Source organism: Kogia breviceps, chromosome 18, assembly GCF_026419965.1.
Source record: "Kogia breviceps isolate mKogBre1 chromosome 18, mKogBre1 haplotype 1, whole genome shotgun sequence".
Lineage (NCBI taxonomy): Eukaryota > Metazoa > Chordata > Mammalia > Artiodactyla > Physeteridae > Kogia > Kogia breviceps.
Window position 1 is genome coordinate 6,257,283 of NC_081327.1, and position 17,857 is coordinate 6,275,139.

Here is a 17,857-nt window from a genome sequence, read left to right on the forward strand (position 1 = left end):
CCGAACCTAGTAGTAAGGACCCCCAGGTCCCCTCCTTCTGGGGACCCAGGAGTCCAAGCCTCCAGCCCTATTCTCTCCTAGGTACTCCTAGGGGTCTGGGCTCTCAGCTTCCTCCTCCTTCAAGACCCAGAAATCCTGACGCTAGACCAGGCATAATCCAGGCATCCCGGCTTGGGCGAACTGGCTCATGGATTAGGAATGCAGTGATCTCACGGCCCCTCCCTGCCCAGTTACCCGCTGTCCCCCCTCCAGGGCCCCATCTTCCCTCCCAGTCTGTCTTCCGCTTGGCTGGGACAGCGGGAACCGGAAGCCTGGGTCCCTTAGCGGGCGGAGCCTCCAGCATCCAGCCCAGACACCCGGGTCGGGAGCTTGGCTAGGATCCCAGGTCGGAGGTTGAGCTTCGCCCCAGGACTTGCTCCTTTCTCGGAGCGCGCCTATATACGGCCGCGCGCGAGTCCGCGAGCTCCGCCTACTGGAACAAGGCCTAGGAGATGGTGCCCTGAGAAACTGCATCACAGGGTTCCTCATTTGCATAGCCCCACCCCGAGCTAGCTTCTCGACCCATCCGCCGAGAGAATGAGAGCTTATTAGCATATCCCCGCCCCCCAGACGGCCGGCCAGCCGAGAGCGCGTGGCGCTGCTCGGGGTGAGCCCAGCTCTCTTATTAGCGTGTCCCCGCCCCACTTGGAATTCCCCTTCTCAGCGAACGCCGTTCCCCTACCCTTATTATCATAGCTCCTCCTTTTCCCTGTCCTTGCCTCCTTCTTAAGTGTCCCGAGATACTAGCCCTTCCTGCTGGAGTTCATGATTATGCAGTAGCCTTATTAGCGTGGCCCGCCCCTAGGCCCCGCCCGGTTCCCCCCCAGGCGGTAGCGGCAGCAGCGGCAGCGGTGGCGACATGAGCAGCGGGGCGGCGTCCGGGACAGGGCGGGGGCGGCCCCGGGGCGGGGGGCCGGGGCCCGGGGACCCCCCACCCAGCGAGACACACAAGCTGGTGGTCGTGGGCGGCGGCGGCGTGGGCAAGAGCGCGCTGACCATCCAGTTCATCCAGGTAGTGGGCCCTCACCCCGGGGGGGTGCCCCCGGGACCCAGAACTGAGCCCTTTGTGGGATCCCTGAGACCCCGGTTTCCCCTCGATCCATCACTGAAACCCTCCTGTGAGGCCTTCTAATCTTAAAAAAGTCCCCCTCAGATGTGACCCTGAGCCCCTCAGGGCCTCCACCCACTACATGAGGGACATTCCTCCTGTACTTGTTATCTTGAGACCCACCACCCCTACCCCCAGTACCCAAGACCCCTCTTCCCTACTGACCTGACCGTGGGTGCCTCCTGGGAGCGCCCTAAATCCAGAAGTCACCCCATCCAGACCCTAAGCACTCTCATGGGCCCCCACCCCCGTAGGTGCCGCCTCCCCCCAACCTTGAGCACCATCTCCCCCAAATCGCAGACCCGAACTTCCCCTCTGAGCCACCCAGAACCTAACTGAGAGAATGCCTGTGCCCGATGCCCTTGAGATTCCCCCAGTCTGGATGCTTAGCCCCTTCAGGGACCTCCCCCAGAAACTGGAAATTATGCCCAGGCTTTGCCCCTGAGGCCCATCTAGGACCACCCAGTCCTGAGAGAGGCAACCTCAGACCTGAGAGGTTTCAAAAAGATCCTGCCCCTTGGCCATTCCAGAGAATTCTAAGACCCCAAGTTCTGGGGAACCCCTATCCCACCAGACCCAGACCCCCACCCTTCCCCAAGGAAAACCCACCACTCCTCCATCTTGAGTTTTCCTCCACTCCGATTCCCCGAGCCCCTCTCTGAAACTCTGGCCCCCAAATCATCTCCATGGAGTAAGTCCCCAGATTCCTGACACCCCTAGAAAGACCTGCTCCTTGGGAGTTTCTCTGATATCTGAAATGCATCTCAGGGTCTTTACGATTCTCTAGACTCTATAGTCTATGACAAACCTCCCAAATGCTCCCGAGCCCCCAGTTTTCACCCCTGAGCTTCTCCTGATGTACTCTGCAGATACACCCCTAATCCCCCCAGGGCCAGGTCCCTACACCCTCCCTCACCAAGCACCGCCCTCAACAGGCAGGATGCAGCCTGCAGACCCCCAGCTGCCAAGTCACCACTTCTCTCCTGAGAATCCACCCTTGCCCAGGAAACTTCAACCCCACTCCCAAGGGAAATCCTCCCACCTCAGAAAAACCCTAGAAAGGTGTCCGCTACTGAGATGCTACCGCAGAGGACCCCCGCTCAAGAGACCCCAGCCGGCACCTGCAAGGGAGCCCCTGTCTGTGTAGAGAAAGGCCCCAGCCCTGGGCCCCTTGCACCCAGGGGCAGACCCAAAGCTGGCCCAAAGCCTGGCTTGAGGCGGGCAGGAAGGGAGGGGCCCGGCCTGCGGGCGGGGCAGCTTCTCCGCAGCCGGATTGGAACCGGGACCTTCCCCTGGGAGGAGACACTGGAAGCTGCCCGAAGAGGAGGAGGGGGAGGGGGAGGAGGAGAAGGAGGAGGAGGAAGAAGAAGAAAAAAAAAAGAGGGAAGAGGAAGAGGAGGAGGAGGAGGAGGAGGGAGAGCTATAGACAGGCAGATATTGTGGGCAACAGTGATTCTCAATAACTGAGCACCTACTATGCCCAGGGAATATATTAAATACTGAACAAGGATTTTCCCTGAATCTCACAAACAGTGGATTAAGCCTAGTGCTATTTTTATCCTCATTTTCCAAATGAGAAAACTGAGGTTCAGAGAAGGGAAGTGATTCGTTCAATGCCACATAGCCAGAATTGTAATCATGATGTGGGAAATGTACTTTATACCAGAAAAACAGGACCAGGAGACAGAGGAGCCTGGGGAGGGCCATGGGAAGCGACAGAGACCCAGAGAGAGGGAGACAGACTCAAAAGAGGGGAAGAGACCCAGAAGGAGGGGGGCCGAGAAAGTCGGGGCTCAGAGGCAGGGCTACATCACCTCTGCTGCGACACTGCGGTAAAGGTGTCCTCTTCCCACCCCACCAGTCCTACTTCGTGTCTGACTACGACCCCACTATTGAAGACTCCTACACGAAGATCTGCATGGTGGATGGCGTCCCGGCGCGGCTAGACAGTGAGGGCAGCAGGGGAGATGGTGGGAGGGGGAGTGGCAGGGCTGAAGGCTTGGAGGGAGGCGGGTGGCTGGAGGGAGCCTCGTCCCCACAGAGGCCCCTCTCCACGCCCCCCCCCCTGCAGTTCTGGACACCGCTGGCCAGGAGGAGTTCGGTGCTATGCGGGAGCAGTACATGCGCGCCGGCCACGGCTTCCTGCTGGTGTTTGCCATTAACGACCGGCAGAGGTGAGAGTGATGGGGGGTGGGGAGCACGGGGGGCGCTGGGGGTGAGCAGCTGTCTGGACCTCTGGCTTCATCCGCAGTTTCAACGAGGTGGGCAAGCTCTTCACGCAGATCCTCCGAGTCAAGGACCGAGATGACTTCCCCATCGTGTTGGTCGGGAACAAGGCAGATCTGGAGACACAGCGCCAGGTCTGGGACACCCACCCCCACCCCCACCCCCACCTCCCGCCGCCGCCGACTGGACCCCATCCCAGTCTGGGAGGCTCCTTCTGGTGCACCTCCTGAGACTCCTCATGTCAGGATCCTCCTCTGGCTCCCTCGGTCCATTGTCACACACCCCACTAGACATGTTGCCCTACCTTGGACCTTCTGAGTCCACGGCGTTGCACACAGGCGTTCTCAGGAGAGGTGGCTGGATGGAAAAAAGGGCACGTCCCCCAGGGTCAACCAGCCCCAATGCTCTGTCCTGTCCCCTCCTCTTGTTCCTACCTGGACCCTGGCCTCAGCCTCCTGTTTCTCCCCCGCAGTCAACCTCTCACTCGGCGGCTCCTCCCCTGCTCACAGCCCTCCCATTGCTCCCCAGCACCCTGGCTCTGCCACCTGGCCCTTGATGCACGCCATGACCTTGTCCTTTCCTTTCTCTGTTCTCACCATTTCCCTGTACACACAGACTGTGTGATTTCCACACAGAACTCGTCTTTTCGATTAAGCCTTTGGGGATTTCTACCCTTTGGGACTTTGCTTGGGCCTCTGCTGGGACCTCTCTGACTTTTCTGTTTCTCTGACAAGTCGGTCGCAGGAGAAGGTCTCTGGAGCCTTCCCTGACTCCTTACTTAGATGGCACCCAGCTAACCCCCTGGGCATCTCCGCCAGGACCTTCCTGGACTTCTTCCTGTTCTCTTGGGCCCTCACAGTATTTAACCCCAGTTAGAGCACACACAGTGTGTCTTTCTGCTTCCCCCAGCTGGGACCAGCCTTTTGGGCGGCACCAGGCGGCATGTGGGATCTTAGTTCCCTGAGCAGGGATGGAACCCGGGCCCCCTGCATTGGGAGCGAGGAGCCTTAACCACTGGACCACCAGGGAAGTCCCTGGGGCCAGCCTTGAAAGCAGGGACCCGACTCCTCCGTGTCCCACGCCCCAGGTTCCCCGATCCGAAGCCTCCACCTTCAGCGCCTCCCACCACGTGGCCTACTTCGAGGCCTCGGCCAAACTGCGCCTCAATGTGGACGAGGCCTTCGAGCAGCTGGTGCGGGCCGTCCGGTGAGCAGTGCCCCCTTGCCGTCGTCCTCCACCACCCCCCTCCCTGCGGCCCAAACTCACCAGCCTCTTCTCGCAGGAAGTACCAGGAACAAGAGCTCCCACCCTGCCCGCCCAGCGCCCCCAGGAAGAAGGACGGGGGTTGCCCCTGCGTCCTCCTGTAGGGACGGGAGAGGAGCAACCGGCACTAGCTCTCGGGACCAGCTGCCCTCGCCGAGCTTCTTTCCCCATCTGGGCCTCCCAGGAACACTACACTCCCACCCGTGATTCCTGGCCTCCTCCAGGGGCCATCACATCACCACCGTGTGCCTTCTGCCACCGCCTCCTTCCCCCACCCGAGCCCCAGGGTGAAGGCTCCCGGGCATCCGGGTCACTGCTGTATATAACTCCCCTCCCCCAGAGAAATAAACGTCACTGCCAAGGTCAGGAGGTGCTTTTTAAAGAGGGAAAAGGGCAGGGGAGGTGGGTGAACTCGGGCTGCGCAGACACGCTAAAGCCTCTCTCCGCGGAGAACCATCCACCGAGAACCATTGGATCTAGGACCCTTTGCTTGGGGAGGGACGGGGGGGGATATACAGAACAAACCGAGCCAGGCGTCCGGAACCCCACTCCCACTCCAACAGCACGACTGCACCCTTTTCTGTTTACGTGGGCATTTTCTTGGGATGCGGATTAACATTTGAGGAGGACCCCTGACAGTCCAGTGGTTTAGACTCCGCGCTTCCACTGCAGGGGGCGCGGGTTTGATCCCTGGTGGGGAAACTAAGATTCCACATGCAGCCCGGCGTGGCCAAAAGGAAAAAAAAAAGTACTAACGTTTGAAAGAAACATTCCCCTCCACCACCACCACCACCCCCCAAAAGCTCTAGAACTGCGCCTTTCGGTCTGGCAGCCGGAAGCTACATGCGGCTATTTAAATTTAACTTAAATAAAATTTGAAAACTCAGTTCCTGAATCACACTAGCCACATCTCAAGAGCTCAGTATTCACATGTGGCTTAGCAGCTACCCAAATGGGCAGGGCAAATATACAACATTCTCGTTATTGCAGAAAGCTCTATGGGACAGTGGTGTTCTGGGAGGTTCTGGGATCTTGGAGACAGGCAGCAACCTCTACAAACCCTGCCCACCTGCTTCCCACCTCCAATGTATATTGAGAAAGGCGTTTTTGGCTGCAGGAGGGAGAAGGGACAGGTGGGCTGAATGGTGGCCAAGCAGCCGACCGGCAAGTTCTGTTCTAGAAAGTTCTCAGTTGGGCTGACATCTGAGTCTAAACCCTGAATTCAACTGGAGGCTGGTGTGGACGCACCCCATATGAGCCTCTCTCCTGTGGGGGCCTGAAGTGTGGGGGCATCTTAAGGCCACCGCAGATCAGGTGACAACACACTTCAATTTGAGAATCAGGACCCCCAATTCTGTACTCCAGTCGCTAACCTGGAAGGCTGGAGCCGGAACTGGAGAGACACCACTCCCCTATCTCCCAGGCGCGTCTGACAGGCCATCTTTGAACTCCAACACCTACCCAACACACCAGGCCCGAAATCTCAACCAAGATGTCCCTGTGCCCTGGAACTCTGGCCTCCACCTTTTAACTGTCACCAGTCAATGACCTGCCCCCACACCCCTACATCTGCCCAGTCTCAACAGAATCTCCGGGCCTCGACCCCAAAATATTCCCTTCACAGCCACCCCAGAACCTGCTTCCTGGTTCTAGGGTAGACAATGACCCCGTGTGGCCCCAGCAGCAGGCTGCCTGGGTTCAAATCTGGCGCTGCCCCCTCCCATCTGAGTGCCTTTGGGCGAGTGTGTCTCAAGTCTTGTCATCTGTAAAGAGGGGCTGACCACAGAGCCACTTCCCAGAGCCAGAGGCCTTTAGGAACCCAATCTGCAACTAGAGAATGAAAGCAGCGCCTGGGACATACTAAGTGCCCAGGAGCAATGACGAGGCCCCACTGTTCTCCTGCCCCAGAACTATGAATGTCCCTCTGTATTCCAGATTAGAACAATGATTAGCTAAATATCCCTTTCCGGGTTTCATTATCACAGAATCCTTGGCCTGGGTTCAACCTTCCGCCCTGGGAATAAGCATGGCTCAGATACACTGTGCTGCGTGTGTGTTCACCCTCCACCCACCGCCCCCAGAAGCTCTGTTCAGTGGGAGGCCCTCCTCTGTGGGACGGGGATGTTTTTGATCAGCTCCCAGGTGAGATCTGACAGCTCTACCTAAGCCCCAGCCAGGGGTGAGGAGCTCTCAGCGGGAACCAGTGACTCCCAGGCCAACTTCTCTCTCCCCAGGGCTCCACGGCTGACATGTCGCAAGCAGAAGGCCTGAGTCTTTTCTGCATTGTCTAATGGGGCTAAGTTCTTGGCCGGGACACCCCATTTCTCAGAGGACCTGGAGGCACTCTGAGGTGACGAAAGCTACCGCTTGCCCCTAAAAAAGGCACGCATACAAAACCCACATGACAGCTGGCAGGCCATTTTTGGAAGGTCTGCAGTCACCACCATGCCAAAGCTCATCAGACAACGGCGAAGAGGCCGGGATGGCCCCGTTGGCATCTCCCTAGGTTATGTGTGTGCCTGTGAGTCTCTGGTTCCTGCCCTCCCCTGGGCCTGCCGGTACTTGTCAAAATTCCAAGTCTCTTGGGATTTTAACGTCCCTCTCTTCATCCATCTTTGTCGTCCTCTGCCTCTCCCCCTCTCTTGCCATCTCTTGGACCTCCACCAAGCACCCCCCCCCCCCGCCCCCGGGTCTTCTGCTATGGGTAACAGCAGCTAAGCGTTGAACAGCACTTCAAACGAATTGTTTTCCTTTGTCTTGACAAAAGCCCATTTTACAGATGACAAAGCTGACAATGGAAGCTGTTACCCAGCTCCTCTGGTGGTGCTGAAGCTGAGATTCAAATTTGGTAAACTGAATTCCAAAGGCCAACCACAAGGTTATTCTGTCCCCAAAGGGATGATGCTGTCCCCACAAGTCACTTTCTGAGCACATTATCCAATTTCTGCCCTGGATCTCTAACCTGGGACAATCCTGGAACCTCTGGCCCCAATATAACATCCCGGTCCAGAGATGTGAACATGCCACCCCCTCTCAGACGATGCATTGGTGATGTGCTACAGGCCAGAGTTCAAGGACCATCATTCACTCTCTTGCGGGTCCTCAAATGCTACGATCACTCCTCTGACCTGTAAAACCAGGGCTCTAGAATTGATAACATTGGTTATGGTCTAGCCCATATCCAAGGTTCTAGAACAGGGGTTCTTCCTCAGTTTCACCCAGAAGAGAATCTAGAACGCTGATGATCCACTCCCCACGCCTTTTAAAAAAAATGTGTATTTGGTTGCACTGGGTCTTAGTTGCGGCAGGTGAGCTCCTTTAGTTGCAACTCGCCGGCTCCTTAGTTGTGGCATGCAAACTCTCAGTTGCGGCATGCATGTGGGATCTAGTTCCCTGACCAGGGATCGAACCTGAGCCCCCTCCATTGGGAATGTGGAGTCTTAACCACTGCACCACCAGGGAAGTCCCTGATGATCCACCCTTAAATCTCATGTTTGTTCTTTACCTACTGACCAGCCATCTTCAATGCCAAGTCCAGAGTTCAAGAATACCAATGGTCTACCTTTGAGGATATGTCCAGGCTCTAGAACAACGACTAAGTACTCACTACCTTATAGGCTGGGTTCTAGTAGACTGCCAGTTGACCTCCACACTTTTTTTTTTTGACTGCACTGTGCAGCTTGAGGAACTTAGTTTCCCAACCAGGGATCGAACCCAGGCCACTGCAGTGAAAGCACCGAGTCCTAACCACTGGACCACCAGGGAATTCCCAACCTCCAAATTTTTAACACCCTTATTCTAGAACATTGTTCCTCAAACTTGAACGTATGGTAGAATCCTCCCAGGATTTTATTAAAAAATGGGTTCTGACTCAATAGAGCTGAGCAACAGCCCATGAGTCTACATCTCCACAAGCTCTTCAAGGACTCTAAGAAGGCATGAGAAGACAGAAATCCACATTCAACTCTGCAGGCCGACCTCTAAAATGCCAATCCACTCATGACCTTGTAGTTTCAGGGTTTGAGAACAGAGACCCACCCTCAAGCCTATCTCAGGGAGCCAAGAGAAATCTGGTTAACTCACAACACCCATCACTGCCTGTACTGGTTTAAAAATACACCCCCAAATTCATATTCTTTTCCCTTCACAAAGTAGACCTTGATTCCCCTCCTTGAGTGTATGCTGGGCTTAATGACCCTCCTCTAATGAAGAGTGTGGCAGAAGCAGTGGTGCACAATGGCCGAGATTAGGACATAAAGATTGAGTGGCTTCCTCCTTGCTCTCTCCCCTCACTCATTCACTCTGAGGGAAGCAGCTGCCAAATCTGGAAGACTCTCAAGCCACCGCCACCCTATGGCGTGGTCCACATGGCAAGGAACCGAGGCCTCCAGCCAACAGCCACATGAGCAAGCCACCTTAAAAGTAGATCCTTCAACCCCAGTCAAATCTATGATGACTACACCCTCACGACAGTACCACCCAGCTAACCTGCTCCCAAATTCCTGATCCTCAGAAACCCGATGATGATAAATGTTTGTTGTTTTCAAGTTATTAAGTTTTGGGGTGGGCTGATTTGTTACACAGCAAGACATAATGGATACAATGACCCCAGCCCAACCATGTCCCAGGGCTCCAGAAAAGCCACGTGCCAGATCCAGACCTTCTGCCCATGCCACCCCGGCCCCCCAACATGCCGCAGGACAGAGGCACTCCAGCCAGCCGATAAAGTGTTTGCCGTTGGGTTTTCGTTTGGCTGGTTGTGTGTACACAGTGTATACAAGTTGAGTTGTACAGAAGCCCAAGAAAGAGCAAGAGACAAAGGGTGGTGGGGAGATGGGAGCAGAGGGGGGTTAGAGAGAGGGAGAAGGGGAGAAGAGACTGATAAAAAATAGAACCACATCCAGATGACAATGGGATGGGGGCGGGGGGGGGGCAGACACAGACAAATCGCAGTAGAAAAGGAGTGGGAGGGGCAAAGAGAGGGGACCCTTCTCCCTCCTCCACCTCCCCAGCCCCCCGCCCTAGGTATGTACAATAAATAAGATTAAAAATAATTAACAAGATGTGTTTTCCCCCTCCCACCCGACACCAAATGCCCTGGGAAGGGAATGGCCTTTAGCAAAGATCTTGGCCTGTGAGGGGGGGATTGGGGGGAAGGGGTCCCCCAGCTCTCCGAAGCCGCCCCGCCCCCCTCAACCATACATAGACTTTTCCTATACATTATGTACAAGGTGGAGGGGGCTGGGGCTATGCCATGGAGGGGGGATTGGGGCAAGGTGGGGGAGGGAAACCGTTACTAAATAGACATTTATACATATATATAAATAATTTCTCTGTACACCGGACAGTGGGAGGAATGGGAGGGAGTGGAGAGGGCTTGGGAGATGGGGGGAGTCAAACTTTGAACCCTGTCCTGTGGGGGCAGCATGGACACACCCTGACCAATGACCCCCCCCACCCCACCCCAGCAATGGGGCCCAGGGGTTAGCTCCTGAGGGCACAGTTCTGTCCCAATTCTCGGTTTATGAAGGAGGTGGCCCCTCCAAACCAGGGTGGGGTCACCCGCAGCGGCTGTGGGCCTGTGCTTGGGCCAGCAGGTCGCTGAAGGAGTCAAAGAGCTGTTCCAGCCATGGCTGGTTCCGCATGCACTGCTGGACCACCTCCTCTTGGCCCAGGTCCTCAGCGCCGCCCTCGATGGCCAGGGTCTGCAGGGGGGTTAAACATGGAGCTGGGGTGTGAGGAGGCTGGGGGCCTAGGGATCAGTGTCTCAGGGAGAGGGGGGCTGGGAGCTGGACTCCCGGGTCCAGGGGGGAAGCCTGCGATGGCTTGAATCCCAGGGTGACCCGTGCGGGGCGTGGGTGGGCTCACCTGGTCCCGGCAGCGCAGGAAGGTGTGGTACTTATAGTGGTGGAGTGAGTGGTAGAGGGTGTAGTATCCCGACTTGTCCAGCTCAACCTTGAACTCCTGGGCAGGTGGAGCGGAGAAGCCTCAGCCTCCCGGCTCAGCGTCAGGCGGCCCCGCCCCCGCGCCCCGCCCCCGGCCCCGCCCCTCCCGGGCTCCGCCGCACCTGGGCTCTGACCGCGCTCCTCTTGAGCTTGCTGAGCGTCTTGCGGTTGTAGGGTTCCCCGGCCGGCCGCAGACGCACGGCCCCCTCCTCAGGGGAACCCTCCCCACTCTGCTCCACTTGCAGTTGGGGGAACGTGTGCAGGGCGTCCTGCGGGAATCCGAGGGGTCAGGGGGACCTCCCTGGACCCGCACACCCCAGACCCACCCCCCAGTTCTCAGATCCCAAGTGATCAGATGCCTGTTTCCCCCAGGAAACTGCAGATCAGGAAAGACACTTGGGAGTCTCGGTTTCCTCAAAGGCCAGCGGAAGCCTAGGCCTGTCTGGTGACCCTTATAATGTGTTTTGTGGCCCCGCCCAGGATTCTCCAAGACACCTAACATCCTGCCCAGGATTCTACAGCCACCATCACATCCTACAAAAATTCTAAGAGTCAGCCTGAAATCCAGAATCCCTAGAGCCAGACTCATATTCCACCCCATAATGCTCAGACCTATCCTAATGTTCTACAGTGAAATTTCTTTTTTTTTGGTGGGGGGGAAGGTGCACGACGCGGCTTGTGGGATCCTAATTCGCCGACCAGGGATCGAACCCGCACCCTCGGCATTGAAAGTGCGGAGCCCTAACCATTGGACCACCAGGCAATTCCCATTACAGTGGAATTCCTAACTCCAGCGTTAATATCCTACCCCCCTTCTCAGAGCCAGATAAACAGTCAGTCCCAAGATTCTCAGGCATCCAAACATCCCACGAAGAGTTCCAGAACCAGATGAATGTTTTATCCCATGTTTTCATAGTCAGACTAACATCCCAGCAAGAATTTTCAGAGCTGGCCTAAAATCTATTCCAGAATTCTGAGCCATCCTAACATTTTACCCCCCCCCCCCCGTTCTCAGCAGCACCTTAACATCCCCATCAGAATTCTCAAAACCAAATTAATGTTCTCTCCCAGAATTCTCGGAGCCACCGTGATATCCCATCCCAGAAGGAATTACATAGATGACTTCGGATTCGAGCCTGAGATTCGAAGAGCCTGAATTACGTCAACAGAGAAGCCATCAGAATCCACTCAACGGGGACTCCCCTGGTGGCGCAGTGGTTAAGAATCCACCTGCCAATGCAGGGGACACGGGTTTGAGCCCTGGTCTGGGAAGATCCCACATGCCACAGAGCAACTAAGCCCGTGCACCACAACTACCGAGCCTGCGCTCTTAAGAGCCCACGAGCCACAACTGCCGAGCCCGCGCACCACAACTACTGAAGCCCGCGCACCTAGAGCCCGTGCTCTGCAACAAGAGAAGCCACCGCAATGAGAAGCTCGCGCGCTGCAACAAAGAGTAGCCCCAGCTCGCCACAACTAGAGAAAGCCCGCGTGCGGCAACGAAGACCCAACACAGCCAAAAATAAATAAATAAAATAAATAAATTTATTAAAAAACTAAAAACTCTATTCTAAAAAAATCCACTCAGTGCTCTGCCCCAGAGCGAGCCCTGGGTCCAGGCCCTAGTCCACCTTTTGTCCCCAAACTTGTACTCCACAACCACGCTCTGCTGGGCCTGCCTAGCAGCCCGTCCCAGACCTTGACGATGACCCCACCGTGCCATCCCAGTTCACCTCCATCTGTGCTTGCAGGACTGCTGGGAACCCAGAGACTCCCTCCAGACAGCTCGGCCTCCACTACTCTCCTGGCCAAGCCCGACCCCTCCAACGATCGCCCCTCCAGGGCCTGATGCTCTGCGGACCAGCGCAGTGGCTGACATGCACATGTCTCCTCTGTGCCTGAGCTCTGGGCCCCAGACGCCACAGGCCAAGCACCCCCCCCCCCCAAGCACCTGCAGGGCTGGGCTCAGCGACAGCCGCTTTAGGACTTTCTTCTTGTGCTCATTCAGGAGGCCATCGATCTTCCGCATGGGCGGGAGGTACAGCTCGTCTGAAAGGCGAGACAGGGTGTCAGAAGAGATGCAGCCCCACGATGTACGGGAGGCAAAGGAGGGGTAGGGGGCTCTGGGCCCCTAGGCCTCGGCTCACCATGTGTGTCCTCCAGGGCCTGGATCATATCCGGGTCGAGTGCTGTGCTCACCAGCATCTCCACATAGCTCCGGTACATCTCCCGCATCGCCCGGGTCTTCAGCAGACGCCCAGGTACTGCCCGCTCTGGGGGGAAAAGAGGGAGACATGGTCCCATCATTCCAACTTCCTCCAAGGCCGCCTGTGTGGCAGACAATATTCTAAGCCCCAGGGACCAGCAGAGAAATCCCTACCCTCACTGAGGTCCACGTCCACTGGGGTAGACTCTCCAACACCAGGACAATATACTCTAACGGTGAATCACAGGTACCGTAACGAGCTCAGCCTGGCAAGTCAGGGAAGTCTAGTAAAGGTCTCACACACACGCTGAGCCTTGAGCGATAGGAAAGAGTAATCCAGGCTGGTGACCATTGCGTTTGACTAGTTCAGCGTAGCTGGTTTCCAAACCAGTGAATCAGGTCTGAGAGATCAGGTCACAAAAGGCAAGACTGAGGAAGGAGATGGGAGCTGAGACTGCACAAGTCAGGGCAGGCCAGACCATGTGGGGCCGCCGAGATGAGGTAGAAAGGGGAGGGCCTTTTTCAGGGAGAGGTCTAGGGAGGCATGGGAGAGCTATGAGCAGGGACGGGCGAAGGTACGTGGAGAGAGATCACTCCGAGGCCAGGGGATGGAGAGAGATCACTCCGAGACCAGAGGCCGCTGGGCCAGGGCTGGAGGATCAGGATACAGAGATTGAGGGGCAGGAGGGCCAGCATCTGAGCTAGGGCTGTGGGAAGGAGCAGAGGGGAGGGGGGCAGTCAGGGCCGGAGGGGTAGGGCTGGGGGCTTCCTTGCAGCAGAGGTGGGGGAGGGTCTGGCCTGGTGACCTGGTTGCCAGTGGGGCTGTGTCTGAGATAGAGAAACTAGGACCAGCTCGGTGGGGTCTGGAAGGAGGGGGTTGGCCTGGAAGGTGGCAGGGAGAAGAAATGAGTCTGAGGCTCATGCAAGTTGTGGGAGCTTGCCAAGTGAGAGATACGGAAGGCCAAGCAATGAGGCCAAGGACGGGACTCTTTTTTTTTTTTGGTCCGTGCTGCATGGCTTCTTGGGGGATTTTAGTACCCTGACCAGGGACCAAACCCAGGCCCTGGCAGTGAAAGCGCTGAGTTCTAACTACTGGACCACCAGGGAATTCTCCAAGGACGGGACTGGAGGGACAGCCACCAGAAACTCAAGAAGGAGCATCAAGGAGAAAAGAGAAGCAGGAGGGCCACGTGTGGGAAGACCCCAAAACACTCCTTAGGAAAAGGCACGAGAAATGTCCACTTGATTTACCCACATGGACGGTCCTTGCTGAAAGCTGTTTCAAGAGGCCAAAGTGACCATTTAGCTGTGGGAGTCAGACCCCATCAAGCCTCTTCCTGAACCCTCCTAAGGCTCCTGTCTCACTCATGATAAAATCCTGCCAGTGGGGTCACAAAGCCCCAGGACCCTTATCTCTCCAAGATGTGCTCCTGTTCCTTCTCTGCCCTCATTTCCTCCAGCCACTGGCCTCTTTCCTGACCCTCAGACACACCCAGTCCATAATGTTCTCTTTCCCAAGGTCACACCACCACAACCCTGTTGCATTCAGATCTCTGCTCCAGTATCACTTCCAGAAGCCTTCTGCAACTCCCCCTTCCCCCCAAAATATCACCCAGGATCCCACCTGGATCCTCTTTACCAGATTTATTTTTCTCTACTGCCTTTAATCCGACCCAGCCTTACACTGATGATTTTTCATATTGTTTTGTGTTCTATTACATAACATATTTATCTGATCGACTCCCCAGCTGAGACTGTAAGCTCCCATGAGGATACATGTTTTTGTCTTTTCTGTTTACTGCTGGAACCCTCAGTTCATGGCACATAGTACGTGCTCAATTAATACCTGCAGAAAGGGGCTGAGGAAGCCAGATGAGAGTGGACTAAAGGAAGGGGGAGAGGGAACATCACCGCAGCCTCTTTCTAGAACTTTCATTGTGCATCTAAGAAAGGAGAGACATCAGCTTCTAGCACATGGAAGATCACCAGTCTTGGACCAGCAGGAGGGCTGGTTCTGAGACCTCCTGGTCTGGGCAGAACCTTCAGGGCATCCAGACGTTGAGTCAGGCTCATCCTGCCCAGGTGGGGCTCCTGTTCAAATGGGGTGAACAGAGAGAGACCCAGGCCCAAAGAAAGATACTGACCCTTGGCGGGGCAATTGCTTCCCTAAGAGTGCAGAGTTTAGTTTCTCCCATTTCATAGGCTCAGAAAATTCTGGGCTGTCCACATGTGTTCATAGCAGCATCAGCCAAAAAAGTGGAGACAACCCAAATGTCCCTCAAGCTAGTCCATGGATCAACAAAATGTGGCATATCCAAGCAATGGAAAGGAATGAAGTACTGCAAACAACTATGTATAATAATAGGTAAGGGGCTTCCCTGGTGGCGCAGTGGTTGAGAGTCCGCCTGCCGATGCAGAGGACACGGGTTCGTGCCCCGGTCCGGGAAGATCCCACGTGCCGTGGAGCGGCTGGGCCCGTGAGCCGTGGCCGCTGAGCCTGCGCGTCCGGAGCCTGTGCTCCGCAACGGGAGAGGCCGCAACAGTGAGAGGCCCGCGTACCGCAAAAATAATAATAATAATAATAAGTAAGCTACAAAAATATATTGTACAGCACAAGAAACATAACCAATATTTTATAAGAACTTTAAATGGAGTATAATCTATAAATGTATTGAATCACTATGTTGTACACCTAAAACTAATATAATATTGTAAATCAACTATACTTCAATTAGAAAAAGAATGAAGTACTGATACACCACAACATGAATGAACCTGAAAAACATTATGCTCAGCAAAGATGCCAATCCCTAAGGACTACACACTGTACATATGACATCCCTTACATGAAATGTCCAGAACAGTCAAATCTATAGAAATAGTAAATTACTGGTTGCTTAGGGATGAGGGTGGAGAGAAGCGAGTGATGGCCAAAGGAAGCAGGGTTTCCTTTTGGGGTGACGAAAATGTTCTAAACTTGACTGCCAGGTGGATGCACAACTCCGACTATACTAAAAGCCAGAGAATTATGGGTTTTAATTAGGTGAGCTACATGGTATGTGAATTAGATCTATAAACTTGTTTAAGAAAAAAGAAAAAGAACCTGCAAATTTGGGCCTTTTGCAAAGCTCCTCCCTTGCCAGCACCTTCCCCTGACTCAGCTTTAACTGCTTCCACCTGGCCAGACTGAGCCAACTGCCCAGTTAAAAGACTACATTTCCCAGGCTCCCTTGCAGTTAGCTGTGGCCAGGTGACTAGTTCTGGCCAATGGGAGAAGAGAAGATAGGATGTGGGCCATTCCCAGATCTGGCACTTAATCAGGACTTCCCAACTTCATCAGGGCTTTGATGAAAAGATAATTCCAGCTCTCTCATTTGACTAGCCTCTGTTACAACAGCTATCCCTGTACTACAACTGAAAGAGTATGTGACCTTGAACAAGTCATGTCACCTCCCAGGGCCTCAGATTTCTCATCTTTAAAATGAGGATTAAAAAAAAAAAAAAAAAAAAATCCCGAAAAATATAATAAAAAATAAAATGAGGATAATTTTACAGCATCTACCTCACAGGGTTTATGTAAAGATAAATTAAGCCAATGTGTAACATGCTTAAAATGATGCCTGACACTTAGTAAGCACTCAATAAAAGTCAGCTATTATATTTATTTTACACGTGTACATATATTTTTGTTGTTGTTACTGTCATCATAAACCAGACATCATTCTAAGCAATGGAGCTCCCACCTGGTGCCCACTACAGGCTAGTACCCTCCTATGTGCTTTTCTGTGAATACCCATTTTTACTTTATTATTAACCCATTTTACAGTTGAGGTCACTGAGGTGCAAAGAGGTGTTGCCCCTTTCCTGGAGTCACCCAGGGAGTCACAGGGAACACCACTATGTCTGGGTCCCCATGATAGATGCTTGTCCCCAATCCTCCTCAGCCCTCAGAAACTGTCTATTCTGAGACAAAACAGTGCAGTGTTAAAGAACAGAGCCCGATGCTCCACCGGCTGCGTTCCAACTCAGGTGGGAGGCCACATCCCAGCTGTGCTGCACTCTCTTGGCGTCTTAGTCTCCTCACCTGTATTTGAGGATGATATTGGTATCTACTTCTTAGAACCACGGTGAAAAACTCAAACAAGTTAACGTCTATGAAGGACTTACAAGACAGCCCGTCATGTGGTTAGGTGCCATATAGCTGTTAGCTATATGCTATTATTATAGAGCATATTCCTATATGCTGTTATTTTTAACATACTTATTACTACGGTGACTGCTGATGCTACCTGGAGCCCTCGGGATAGCCCCCACCCACGCCTCCTTCTGAAAGCCACAGAGTCGCCTCCCTACCACCAGCCCTACGGCTGCCGATGGCCTTACCGTCCTCACTGGGCGCCCCGGGGGAGGACTCTGAGTCCGAGGAGCTGCCTGGTGGGCCTCCGCCCACCGAGGCGTTGCCTGCCGCCTCCTTCAGCCACTTCTTCCTCTTCTTGGGGGGCGGCTCAGCCTTCACCTTGGTGGGCCGGGACTTGGGCAGCCGGGAGGTGGCGGGCTGTCCCGTGGTGAGGCTCCGATCTGGCCGAATCTGCCGGCCGCCTGTGCCCCGCTCACCCCGCAGCGGCCGTTCCCCACGCGTTGCCCTCTCTTTCTCCTTCTCTTTCTCCTTCTCCATGGGCCGAGGCAGGGATGGCTTCTCAGGGGCAGGGGGCTCAGGCACGGCCGTCTCCGGCGTCTGCTCTGGGGGCTTCTCGGATGTCGTCTTGTCGGGGGTCTCGGGCTTGGGAGGTGGTGCCAGGGCCTTGGGGGGAGGTGCGGAGCTGCCCCCGGCAGATGCGGGGCCCTTGGCCTGCCCAGAGCGTCTGGAAGGGTATGACATAGATGGGACTGCAGTCAGCACCCCCTGAAACCCAAATTCTCCTCCTTGGGGTACCCCCGCCCCCGCTGCCTAGCCCACAGCTCTAAGCACAGAATTTTGCTGAGCTGGTCTCTGTCCCCCTCTCTCTGGGGGCCCCAGTCTCTGGGTCTCTGCACCCCCTGCCCGACTCTGTTCCTGAGCATTGTGTACTT

General features: G+C 55.1%; 2 protein-coding genes across 3 annotated transcripts in view; one reads left to right on the forward strand and one right to left on the reverse strand.

The window, feature by feature from the left end:
- The first annotated feature begins 861 nt into the window (after window positions 1-861).
- RRAS (RAS related) lies at window positions 862-5,002 on the forward strand. The gene is made up of 6 exons (XM_059046190.2): window positions 862-1,051; window positions 3,009-3,096; window positions 3,219-3,321; window positions 3,399-3,507; window positions 4,461-4,579; window positions 4,656-5,002. The coding sequence occupies exons 1-6, from the start codon at window positions 899-901 to the stop codon at window positions 4,738-4,740; spliced, it is 657 nt and encodes a 218-aa protein (XP_058902173.1). The 5' UTR covers window positions 862-898; the 3' UTR covers window positions 4,741-5,002.
- The window catches only part of PRR12 (proline rich 12), a 32,709-nt gene continuing 18,409 nt past the window's right edge, over window positions 3,558-17,857 (reverse strand). The window contains exons 9-14 of one of the 2 annotated variants that reach the window (XM_059046157.2): window positions 17,171-17,649; window positions 12,729-12,854; window positions 12,533-12,630; window positions 10,704-10,850; window positions 10,505-10,600; window positions 9,360-10,341 (exon numbers count right to left, since the gene is read on the reverse strand). In XM_059046157.2, coding sequence (XP_058902140.1) covers window positions 10,195-10,341; window positions 10,505-10,600; window positions 10,704-10,850; window positions 12,533-12,630; window positions 12,729-12,854; window positions 17,171-17,649 — 1,093 coding nt within the window. In that variant the 3' untranslated portion in view covers window positions 9,360-10,194. Of the gene's footprint in view, window positions 3,731-9,359; window positions 10,342-10,504; window positions 10,601-10,703; window positions 10,851-12,532; window positions 12,631-12,728; window positions 12,855-17,170; window positions 17,650-17,857 lie in introns of those variants that run through there. The other variant, XM_067018245.1, reaches the window with a different exon arrangement.